The sequence below is a fragment of the Mercenaria mercenaria genome, chromosome 17 (genome assembly GCF_021730395.1).
Source record: "Mercenaria mercenaria strain notata chromosome 17, MADL_Memer_1, whole genome shotgun sequence".
Taxonomy (NCBI): Eukaryota; Metazoa; Mollusca; class Bivalvia; order Venerida; family Veneridae; genus Mercenaria; species Mercenaria mercenaria.
The window spans coordinates 70,889,657-70,902,477 of NC_069377.1; the positions used below are offsets into that span (position 1 = coordinate 70,889,657).

At 34.6% G+C, this 12,821-nt stretch overlaps 1 protein-coding gene across 1 annotated transcript in view; it reads left to right on the forward strand.

The window, feature by feature from the left end:
- Positions 1-7,771: 7,771 nt before the first annotated feature.
- LOC123536571 (uncharacterized) overlaps positions 7,772-12,821 on the forward strand; it is a 33,557-nt gene continuing 28,507 nt past the window's right edge. The window contains exons 1-2 of the mRNA XM_045319873.2: positions 7,772-8,520; positions 9,617-9,991. Coding sequence (XP_045175808.2) covers positions 8,424-8,520; positions 9,617-9,991 — 472 coding nt within the window. The 5' untranslated portion in view covers positions 7,772-8,423. The remainder of the gene's footprint in view (positions 8,521-9,616; positions 9,992-12,821) is intronic.

Genomic DNA, 12,821 nt, shown 5'->3' on the forward strand with positions numbered 1-12,821 from the left:
GTTTATATAATACTTGAAGACGTTCTGTCATGAACAATGTCAGCTAATGTAAGTTACTAACAGTGAATGAAATATTAGTATGCCTTGAGAAGACCCCGAGTATTTACAGCACATTCACAGTTCATTGTCCACATCAACTTAAGCCGACAATATCTAATAGGAAACAATAGACCTACATATTGTAAACAGTCATAAAACGAAGACACCGAAATTTTTCACAGTCCGTGGTCAGATATTGCTTAATAATTTCATTGAATTATTTTCCAGAAAACGGAAAAAATAACAATAAAAGATTAAAAAGATGAAAAAGTAAAAAAAAAAATAAGAAAAAACAAAATGAAATTACTGGGATTCGAACTCACGACCCTAGGTTTGGGAAGTTTGCATATCTTTACTACTCAATTTGACAGGCGCTCTAACCGACTGCACTATGGAGTCAATTATATAAAACACTCCGGAACACGGCGCAGTAATTATTAATATTGATAACCATAACTATTTGAAATGATGCAATCGTAACCACAACATATGATTCAACGTAATACAAACTTGGCTTGGTTTGTTTCATTTTGATTTCCTACTTGCACAAACATGTGTAATTAAACACTGACGCAGAGCTATCTTGCGTTGTTTGGCGCATGACAAGTTTTTCTAGAACAAAACTGTTGCTCGACTTCAAATGCTGGTTACACTGAACAGAATTGCAAGCAACCCTGTTCAAAAAGGACAAAACAAAATACACATAACCGGAGCTGACAAGCGAATAATTATAATACCATTTATAACACACTGGATAACCGGCTATCCTGACGCCCGCTGGAAATGTAACCCAGCTGGAAATGTAACCCAGCTGTAAATAGGTAGGTAAAGTGTTTCATTTATTTCTATTAAAACGAAGCCAATTCTTGCAAATCAACTTGACAGTTTTGTCAAGGAATGACCATGGCTTACATTTACAATTTCTGGACCAAATACGATCGTTACGTTTTGAGATATTCGCTAACAATTTCTTCAGTTTGAAAAAAAATCGATCAAAAATCCAAAGTTTTGCGCAAATTGTTTTGTTTATGAACAACCTGTGAAATTTTGTATCATCTGGTTTAACAGATTTGTCCTTTCGGAAGACGTGTGTAAAGTTTCCGGGTTCTACGTTATTCCTGAAAAAGAATATTAGCCGTTAAATAGGCATGGTCGAAAAAAAAAGACTGTCGGAAACGGCCGCTAGTGCTGTCGTTGAACTCGGATGTTAACATTTATAGACTATCCATTAACTCCGATGATTTTGAATACTTTTGTATGTAAAAAGTATTACTGGCAGTGATTTGACGGAAACGTAATTATTTTTAAAAATGACACTTTCATTTCAAGAGGCTTTAGGACTATATTCCTTTACACCCGGGCTGAATTTTAATCTAGTTCACGCGTTCTTGCCATTTTGCCGCCATGCGGAAGCCAACCATATGAGCCGTGCCATGAGAAAACCAACATAGTGGGTTTGCGACCATCATGGATCCAGACCAGCCTGCGCATCCGTGCAGTCTGGTCAGGATTTATGCTGTTCGCTTTCAAAGCCTATTGCAATTAGAGAAACCATTAGCAAACATCATGGATCCTGACCAGACTGCGCGGATGCGCAGGCTGGTCTGGATCCATGCTGGTCGCAAACCCAATATGTTGGTTTTCCCATGACGTGGCTCATATATTTTTTTGCACTTACACCGAAGCAATATAGTACATATTGCCTTTTTGCCAGCTTTTGATGGTGGAGGAAAACCACTACAGGTGCCTCCGGACTACTGCAGAAAGTAATTTCACCTCGGGTTTTGCAAGTGCAAATGATTGCTTCTGGTCGTCAGTCCTTTGAATTTCGTTTGAAGAATTCAGTATCTTTAATGAATCTCAAATGCCCGTTCTTGTTTTGAAAAGTGTTCTTGATAGGTGTATAATCTTATTTGCTCATACATAATTATTTGATTGCTCCTAATGTAAATCTGCCATTTTGTTTTATTCATAAATACCTTTTCAACAGTTTATTCATGGTCTAAAACTGCAAGTTGTTGATGTATAGAGGCAAACGATTGAAAACGATTGTTTCAGATCTAATTAAGCAGAACTTTGCAAAATCTCACATGACTGTTAATCAGTTATTTCTTAACTTGGCAGCCACATGAAGCTTTAATCAACATATAACAAGGTAGATCGGAACTCTTCTTTGCTTGTTTACGATCTTACACAGTCAGCTATCAAATAAAACCGCATGAAAATAAAAGCTATACTATACGACACAATATATTTGAAATTTTGTCTATGCATGTAGGAATTGCCAGTCTGACTCAAAATACTTATTTATAGCTCTGTGTTAAAGATTTTTTTTGTTATACTGACATTGGAGGTGGTCATTAATGAATGGGCCTCACTGATACTTGTATCATTGGTAACACATGTTTGAAGTATAAAAATCAATACTTAAAAATCAGTCCATGCATGTAGAATCAGAGCCCGGACAAGACACTGCGAACGGACGGACGGACGAAAGGAACAAAGCAACTTTTAGACCCTAAACCAAAAGGACAATGATAATGAAATCAACCAGAATTACTCGACATGGCAATAAGGACCATACATAAGTATAAACAAACTGTTTACTGACTGCAAGTATACACATTTTACACAAATGAAAAACGAAAGAAATCGCAAAAAACACAGACAGACTAAACAGATACAAAATATACATCACGAACAAGAAGAGACACTACGGGGCATATAAAATGTCTACAAGACAGTTTTTTTTTACTTTTATACAGCTGTATTCTCGATAGCCGACAGCTGACTTCAACGACTGCCTATTTCAAATACAGCGATCGTTTTCGACAGTCTTTTTTTCTCGACCATGCCTATTCAACGGCTAATATACTTTTTCAGGAATATCGTATTTGGCCCAGAAATTGTAAATGTAAGCCATGGTCATTCCTTGACAAAACTGTCAAGTTTATTTGCAAGAATTGGCTTCGTTTTAATAGAAATAAATGAAAAACGTTACTTACCGATTTACAGCTGAGTTACATTTCCAGCGGGAGTCAGGATAGCCGGTTATCCAGTGTGATGATGTAAGTCCAAATTCTACCTACTTTTTGCCTTATTACAGAACGTGCGCACGAGGATATTTATTGTCAAGATGCAGTGCAATAACTAATAATGTCTATTAGATAATTTTATCTGCTAAATTATGCATCATTTGATTGGTTTTGTTTCGGCTTTTATAAAGCCCCAAAAATATTGGAAAGATACAGCAGTAGAACGCAATACCATACAAAATAGCGCACTCAAGTTGTTATATTGTATAATATGTTGTAAAACCTTGGTTATATGGGGCCCAAGTTGTTAACTTAATTACAAAATTGATGATTGTAAGATATTTTATTCCCAATACTGGCCTATACAGTTTTGTAATCATAAGACTTAATTTTAGTATAATAAGTTTTGTTTTGTCTGTTTAGAGATTTAAAAACATTTCCAGAAATAGTGTGATATTCTTTCTAAATATAATAAAGCCATTGCGCATAGTTCAATAGATCGAGCGCAGATCTACGGATCGCATGGTCGTGAGTTCGATCCCATGGCAAGTCGATTGTTTAAAAACTGAGCCCTCGTGAAATTATTACGCTCGACGTATAACCGCCCAGCGTGTATAAATAGCGTTAAAATACGGATTTGCTATAAATCATTTCTTAATTACAAAACTTTCAGAGAGAAACAATATAGCTTCTCTGGTCCCGATCTGTTAAAAAGACTAAAATGTCACTGCTGATTTGTGAGACATGATAAGAGATTTGAGTGTACAAGCGAATGTAGAACCAATACGATTGTGTAGCTTTTAAAAAAGCATCGAAACTTGTGGACTTGTTTTGGAAGATACACGTCCTTTGGTAATGCTAGGCGCTTTTATCGTAATTTGTCTGGTATATTAGGGTGGTGATAGTTACTATAAATTCTCTCTACTTCATCATCAGCGTAATTACGTTTGAAAATTGAAAAAGAATATACTATGAAGTTTGTGTTATCCTCTACTACAAAATCATTTTCATGAAGTTTTGAAAATCTTAAAAATTTAGAATGTCAGTATTATTTTAAGGCATTTAAATTCATAACTGATCTCATTTTAGTTTAAAACGATTGAATTAATACAGAATACGCATATGTTACATGGATCGCACTATCTTGATGCTAATCTCTCATCTATTGTCAGACGGCTGCAGAGAATTGTCTGGTATAATTCAGTGTATTGACAACGACATTTCAATAAATTTATTTGATTCTTTGAAATAAAATCACATTTACATTTCAATGAAATGAACTATTTGACCGAAACAAATGTCGTACAAAACACTCATACCTCGGAATAAAATATTCGTCCTTTTCAAGTGGGTATGAAGTTTCCGATTCAACATCCGATTGGATAATTGTTTGACCCCCTAAGATATTTGAACATTAAGGTTTCTGAATGTTTTATACACCTATTTTGACAGAAATATGATGGTGCATGCGTCCATTTGTCCGTCCGACATTTTTCGTGTTCGGGCATAATCTAATAAGGATAAGTCAAAGGTCAATGTTGCAAATGGAACTCAAAAGTCAATGTCACAAATGGAGCTCAAAGGTCACCCCTGTCCATTATATTTCGTGTCCGGCGCATAACGTAGCCATTCAAGGTATGTATTGTCATTAAACTGGACATATAGGTAGTTGGCGATGAGGTAAAGTGCATAGTGCATTACCCGGGTCAGTAGGTCAAAGGTCAATAATTCAAACTCAAATGAAACGTTAAATTTATCATTCGTATTTGGAATATAGGTAGGTGATAATGAGACGATATGCAACAATCCATATTACCATTCCCCTCCACAGCCAAATATTAACTCCACGCCCGCCAAAATTTCCAAAAACATCACTTACATTATTGTGCCTTAGTATCCCGTCATCGCCGCCACACAGAACTGTACATATATATTTGTAGGATTTTATTAAGACTTGCTTATCAATGTCACCATGTTACATTAGTAATGCTTTCTTAGTAACAGTTGCATTTCATTAGAAAGAGTTGTATCAATTATAAAGAAACAATCACCAGAATACAACACTGATGATCTTGTTCCTTATGCCAATGACTATGATCAAGATGGAGAAATTATATATTATATCTTAATTTTAATTACTTTTTATCGTTGGAACACGTAAAAACCAGATATTACATACTCGTCTACGGCTCGGTTGCAGCTTTTTAAATTTTGACCTTCACAGGAAAAACATTACCGACACCGCTCTCTGCAGATGCGAAGCCCCTGAGACTGTTTCCCGTTTCTTGCTTCAATGCTTTACACCATGCATAGACAAGAAAACCTTGGCAATCTCCCATGTGCAAAAACAGTTAGCAATCTCCTTTATGGAGTTGAGCACCTCACGTTCGATCAAAACAGTCGTGTTTCTAAAAGTGCAAAGCTTTATATCTTCTTCTAAACGATTCAGTCAATGTATTCGTATTTTGGACTGATGTCAAGAGCTGTGTGAGCCCCTCCTTTTTCTTCTTTTCTTTTCTATCGATTTTATTGTTCTAACTGATTTCTCACATTAAATTTTTATTTGATTGTAGTAACGTGACATATACACATGTTTAAAAGAGTCTGTATAGTTAGGTTATTTCTCAAGACGCTTTACCCCAAACAACTTTAAGTTACCAACTCTTGAAACATTATTCAAGTATAGATTTAATTACCTCGTTACAATGTTTATAAATGTCATACTGATCGCAACCTTGTACATTCTGTGTTGTAAATTTGTTTATTGGAAAAGAATTTACATAAGCTGTCAGCTTGTTTTTCAATCCATGTATTTGACATGTAAAAATTTGTTGTACATGTTACGTGTATGTTTCTTCAAAAATAAAATATTGTTTAAACTAATTTAATTAAGTTCAAAGTTGCATATTTCCTTATTCAGGCTTTCACAAATCACAAATCAGTTTCTTCATGACATGGATTAAAAGATTAATTTTTAACTACCACTTTGTTGTCTGCCAAATACAGTTGGTGTTATTTTAACATAGGTGTTTGATTACAGTTTTCAATTGGGTAGCTAAACGTGCAGCTATAAACAGGATGGTCCTGTTAGATGGTCAAGTTTGGACAGTTGATATGGTGTTACTCAAACAGTCGTTTTCATAAAACAGGAAAGGTTGGCCCTCTACCTATTTGAAAATAAGAGCAGTACATTTAGATGTCATGAAATACAGTGAAACACCGCTCGCTCGAGGTCGCAAGGGGATGAGCAAAATACTCGAGTTATCCATGGTTTCGAGCGACCCAAACATTGACCAACATACGAAGAAAATTGAAGTTTGTTTTACCAATTGTCACCGGGACCATTTGCAGAGGAAACGGTGATGCGTAATAATAACACACTCGTGACATTTTCAAAAAACGTATTACAAACGTTATTTATGATAGATCGTAAATGGCACATGTGAAAAAACAGCTAAGACATTTTATTTATTTGAAATACTGTAATCGAATTCGCAATTTTTTTCTCCAAATTAAGATCTCATAATTGTCGTCTCATTTTTATGAAAAGGCTATATTATTTCCTTTATTTGCATGCAAACAATTGTTGAATAAAATATTAAGATCTCATAATTATCTTCTCGATCCCACAAAAAATGTAATAATTAATAACAATTTGGATCAATAAAATTTTTCTTCCACCTTTCATCAATAATTAATCTCATTATCAGATCAAATATACCAACAAACAAACATTTAAGACAGTCGGGGAATAGACCATGCAATTCTCATGGCGTGAGAAAATTTTAAAATAACCGATACATTCTGACTGCCGAAGGTGTGAAAAATTTTGCTCGAGTTTGCCATAAGCAACAAAGAGTAAATTAATACACAGGGACCAGGTGTCATGCTCGAGCGATCGAGTTATCGATGCTCGACCCAGTCATGGTAATTTCACATAGAAAATAGAAGGAAATCGGCCGGGACTACATGAATTGCTCGAGCGAGCCCGGGTGCTCGAGTCATCGATGCTCGAGGGAGCGGTGTTTCACTGTAGCTTCAGTTCTGCTTTGATGAGTGTTTGTGCATATTATCAAAGCAGTGAAGACGTCGAGTCGACGGGTGGGGATGAAAGTGTGGTATTGTAACAAAGCAACATTGATAGGAAGGTTGTTGTAACAAAGCTATATTGCACTGGAACGCAGAAAATAATTCAGTATTTTTCTTTTTTTCCATTTTCTTTGAGGGTAAATGGAAAATATGACAAAAAGATAGAACAAAAACCTAAACAATTTGCATTTGTTCAACAATTTTTTCAGCTACATAAATCAAGCTATGAAACCTTTATATCTCTGTAACCGCTATTTATGTAGCAACTATGTCGACGAACATATATTTAATATATGCAATGTCAGATATTCAGGGGAAATATTTTTCAAAGGCTAGTATAATTGTTACCCTCGCCCAGATTTGTCAATAAATATTTTCTTAATGGATGAAAGTAGAACGTTAGATCAAACAAGGTTGTAATTATTACACCGTGTTATATACTTTTATTTTTCGTTCCTGATGTACTCTCCATCATATCTCGTTTGTTACGAGAAGATAAATAGTCTAGTATTACCTAGTCATTTTATTCTGCTTTTGTAGCTGAGCCTGTCTTTCCTGCCAATATATAAATATAGATTCTGTTTAAACCAAAGAATAAACATTTGCAAAGAGTTCGATTAGTGTTCAAGTATTGGCAATTTAAGAAGCATCGGAATGCTCCGAAGGGAATGATGTATCGGAACGCATATACAGTCATAGAGAGAGATGCTCTGTAAGGGGAAACTTAACATCATTGCATGCTGGGGAAAGATCAATAGTGCTTGCCTTGCAAAAGCAATGTTGAGTTGATTGCTGGAAATCTGCTTTTAAACGCGGTTGAGTGGTTACACTGACAATAGCCGCTGCAGCGGAAGATAGGTGAATCGTATCTACCCGGCTGGATTGTGCAAGGTGCTTGCTGTACACGACTAGGAAGCTGTCACATTTTTCTGCAGCGGGACAGATAGGTTCTATCGGGCAAGGAAATACACCTGTTAAGGCTTCAGTGACTTTTATTGTGCAAAGCAGTGATTAATAAAATATTGATTGTACAGAGGACGTATGACAAATTCTGCTCATTATTTCTCCGCGCTTATTGTAGTTATAAATACCTGGCTTGCCTGTTTCAAATGTTCACCTGGCATTTCTTAGCTGCATGCTGCATTTGGGCATGACAGGACTGGTATCATTTATGACTGTATGAAAATTTGAACTTTTAAAGAATTGTTTTAGTTATTGCTTGTGAGACAATATATTAAATATCAAAGAAGGGAAGTAATCATGAAGAGGTCCCTTATAATTATAGGAATCATATACCGTATTTGTGAGGTAGCGAGTGTGTACCATAGACATCACAAGTCGTCAGGCGGAAATGTTGGTAAGTTTTTATTTATTTTTGGTTAGTTTTAAAGCACGCCGAATAGAATTAGTGCATATTGCGACTTTCAAGCCTTATAGATGAAGAGAAACACCAGGAGCCTAGCAGAATATTATTTCAAGTACGGGCAGACACCCGTTGAACCACCAGCACGGAATTCCTGCATGTATGTCGACTACCTTTAGAAGCTTGTAAATTTTTCAAATAGATACTTAAGTTTAGTTAAGAATACATTTTAAAAAATGCGTAAATGATTATGTCGTATGCTTATGTTAGTAACACACGCGTTCATTGCAAGCTGCCCTCCTAAAGACCGAATATATCTCGAAATAAGACAGACTGGTAACAGATAAAAAACATGGACTGAGAAGACATTCAGAAGTATAGCATGTGTTCTAGATGGATCATTTCTGTCAATCATTGTTAATTTTAACTTAAGATGAAACTTAAGTTAAATATGAAAAACATAAAATATAGATATATTCACCAAAATATGATATACAAGCCCAGTCGGATTCTCTTTGCAAAGTTTGAATTTCGCAGTGACAGTGAAATGTAGGAGGTCTTTTGGAAGCAAAGAATGCAACCAAGAATAATAATACAGACTCGGTTTGATTGTATTAAATATATAACGTTATATTAGATTGATTCGGCAGAATGCAGTGTTCTTGTCATATGTAGTTATGTTTAAACAACATTTTCTTTCCACATTATGTAAATATTAACTGTACAATGTACATAAAATAGATTCACCAGTTATCAAGGCTAATAAAGACCCACAGTTAAATTGTTAAAATAAGATTACTCAACTAGGGCATCGTGTCTACTCGTTATTTCGTGGAACAGGATCATCAGTGTGATTTCATGAATAGTGTATGGTGCGCAATTTCAAATGACACATTTTCAAAAGATACGTCTCTTATTCCTTGATAGAAGATGATATTTTATGAATTTATTTAGTTTTCATAAGTATTTGTTTTTATACAATAAATCAACTAAAAAATCTGAATGCTTCTTTTGTAAGCAAGTATTTGAAATTCCTTACAGTAAAATAGTATGACTGATATCTAACACAATTTCAAAATTTGCATTGCAGATTCTGTTGTTCCCGCTCCTATGATACAAATTGAGAGTGATGACAAAGATGTCATTGACTTAGACGATACTACGTTTGACATTGCCTTAGAACATTACCAACAATCCATCGACAAAAATGGAGAAGATATGCGCGAGGTTCGAATTGATGGTGAGGATGCTGGAGAAGTTGGAAATAAGTTCAATGTTCAAATCAACGAAGGTGACCATGTTACACCGATTGCGATATCATCGGAAATAAAATTTAGCGGCGGAAGTATTTCCTCAACTCTTAACGCTACAGATGACGAAGATATGACTTCTGGCTCGGGGTCTGGAGATTTTATGATAGAAGATGCAACTGGGAAATTCATTAATGCATCTGAAGAATCATCTGGTGAGTAGTTTATTCTTTTTTAGACAAACGCACGTGATCTGAAAACCTGAGGCAATGTCTCAAAACAAGAGAAAATGAAATGTTTGAACATGTTTAGATATCTCAACGTTTAAATGCGAAACTCCAATAAATAATGAATTAATGATTGAAAGTGTCTTGTTACACAAAATTCACGTTTGAAATATGAAAGTCATTATAACTTGCGACGTCGGAACTGCCAGCGGGAAATGTTTAATTAACATTTAAAATTTCTTAATGTCCCTAATATCTTGAAGTATATGGTACATCTATCTAACTTTACATATTCATTTTTCATTTGCACACCATCTCATCATTTTTGTCGCACATATTCAGAATTGCATGTTTCAAAACGTCGAGAAGAATATAATGTGATATAACCCCGTATAAATGCTAATATTTTTCTCTAGTTCTTGAAATCGAGAAAATTCTATAAACAATTTGACAACAGGGAAATTTGTGATCAGTATTAAAGGAGAGATGCCAATTTATTGCCATATAATGCCAATAGTTCGTCTGGAAGAATTCCCTACGGACAAATCAACAATCTTTACACATATTAAATAATGCTTTTCTTGCAGAAACCGATGCTATTTTGATATAACGCAATTACGAATGAGTAAACCTTGCTGTGAAACATTTCGTAGAAAAATACTTTAGAAGAAAAGAAACTGGTAAATTGAAAGATGCTCTATTTTCCATTTTATAAAACTTTTGTTTTCAAACAAAATGCAGGTAGAGCTTTGTAAACATCGGCTGATGATTTTTTTCATCAGTCTTAAACTAAAAGTTATATCCGCTCCAGTAACTGCCATGCGAAATGTAACAAATGAGAGAGAGAGAGAGAGAGAGAGAGAGAGAGAGAGAGAGAGTTACATTGTATCATGATATTCTTAAAAGGGCACAATTCTGTATTTGTACAAATTTGAATTAGTCGATGTCTGAAATTTCTCTATTAACGAAGTACCTTGACTTTACTTAAATCATTTTAACAAAGACAGAAAAGAGACAAAAATAAAACCTTTGAGGAAACACATCAAAGATAAGATAAATATGGAGTCTTGGATGCACGCAAGAATATAAGATCTTACATGTCTGCTTGTGTAAGGTAGTACCTGAGGGACAACATGAACGTTAGCGAGGTTTTTTATCTAAGCTGTCCTGAAGGTGGTTCATAAGGATTGCTTTTTATATTTATAGATATAAAAGAGTATTTTTGCGTTTTACATAACATGCCTTCTGTTGCCATTGCGTAAGTTAGCGTTCCACCTGGCGGGGATTCTTTTTATTTACACTGTCCTGTGACTTTGATATTCGCTCTGTGCCACGTGAAGCTCAATGCGGTCTCCTGCCAGGATAACCCTGTTTTTCCCAGCGTGATAGGCAAGACAGGAATATCTATCCCTGGCAAATAATACGACGAATTATACTTTCCCCGCCAGGTAGGCAGGAATAGCATTTTGTTGTGTATTCTGAGATGGCTTTAAAATGTGAAACGGTAAAAGCATATAACGCTGTAATAGTATATCTGAAATGAAACTGAATGATATTACGTTAACCGTCTATTTCTTTATTAATGTTTGATTTCAGAGTATCAAATTAACTTTGAAATGTTTATTTCCTTAGACTTAATGTTCCTGAAAATTCACAGTTCAGCTGTTGATACATTGAATTAAACCAACATTATTCTCTGGTGTCATTTGAATATAACTAAACAATTAGCATCACGACAGTGCAATTTATATGATATTTTAATGATTCAATCTTTTTTTTTCTAGTACAAAATTAAGATATTAAGTTTTCAAACGTTTTAATCGTTTTTAACTCTCTGATATGTTCAACATGTAAACAATGAACTCCGAATCTCGTAGGATGTTTTCCTATAACCTTTTTCCGTCGCGAAGACGCTGACTTACTGAATTTTTAACAGTTCAAACACCACAAGCCCGAATTGTCTTAATGATTGTAGTGGACTCGTGATGACATCGATTGACAAGAATCTTTTAAAATATGTTTCCATATTTTGGCATCATATTTATTTTGTACGCGTGTTTTTTTTTTTTTATTTTAAGTTTGTTTACTTTCTAATTCATGTTTTCCGCTTTTTTATTTTATTATTTTCTCGTTTAAGGCCGATATTTCCTTTAAATTAATCAATGCTGTAATTTATGACAGAGCAATTCTACTTCAAGTTATATGAAGCAAACATATATAAAACTAGCTATTTGTGTGTGCTTTAAAATATACTGATATACATGTAGCGCATATATCGCATAATACATTTGCTTATAACTGACATAGTATACAAGTTCAATGAATGACGACATGGATTTAATATGAGTATCTAAAAGGACTAACCCGCACAGTCTAGGCGAAAAATTATTTCTCTCAAAAATCTTTAAAAAAAGGTGTGTACTCTGAAAATGACTAGTGGTACAAAATTATTGACATAAGATTTTTGCAAGATATTCTTATAAATAACCAAAATATTGTACAGAAGTTCTTCTTGCATTTTACCAATATCTAACTTTTATTTTCACATACTTTAGCATTTTTTCTGTGTCATATATGCATTTTATGCCAAACTTGGTGGAAATGAACATGTTGAAAAAATTCACCCAAAACTGTGGTTGATTAGCTTTAAGGAAAGTTACAAAAAAGACATATTCAAAAGAATAGAATAAGAATTTTCAGAGTACAGTTTAATATAAGGAAACATAGAATACAGAAACCACAAATAATTCTACGCCAGTAGATATGAAATGTTAGGTTTAAAAACACATGTTTGGACTTTGACGACATCATTCTTGCA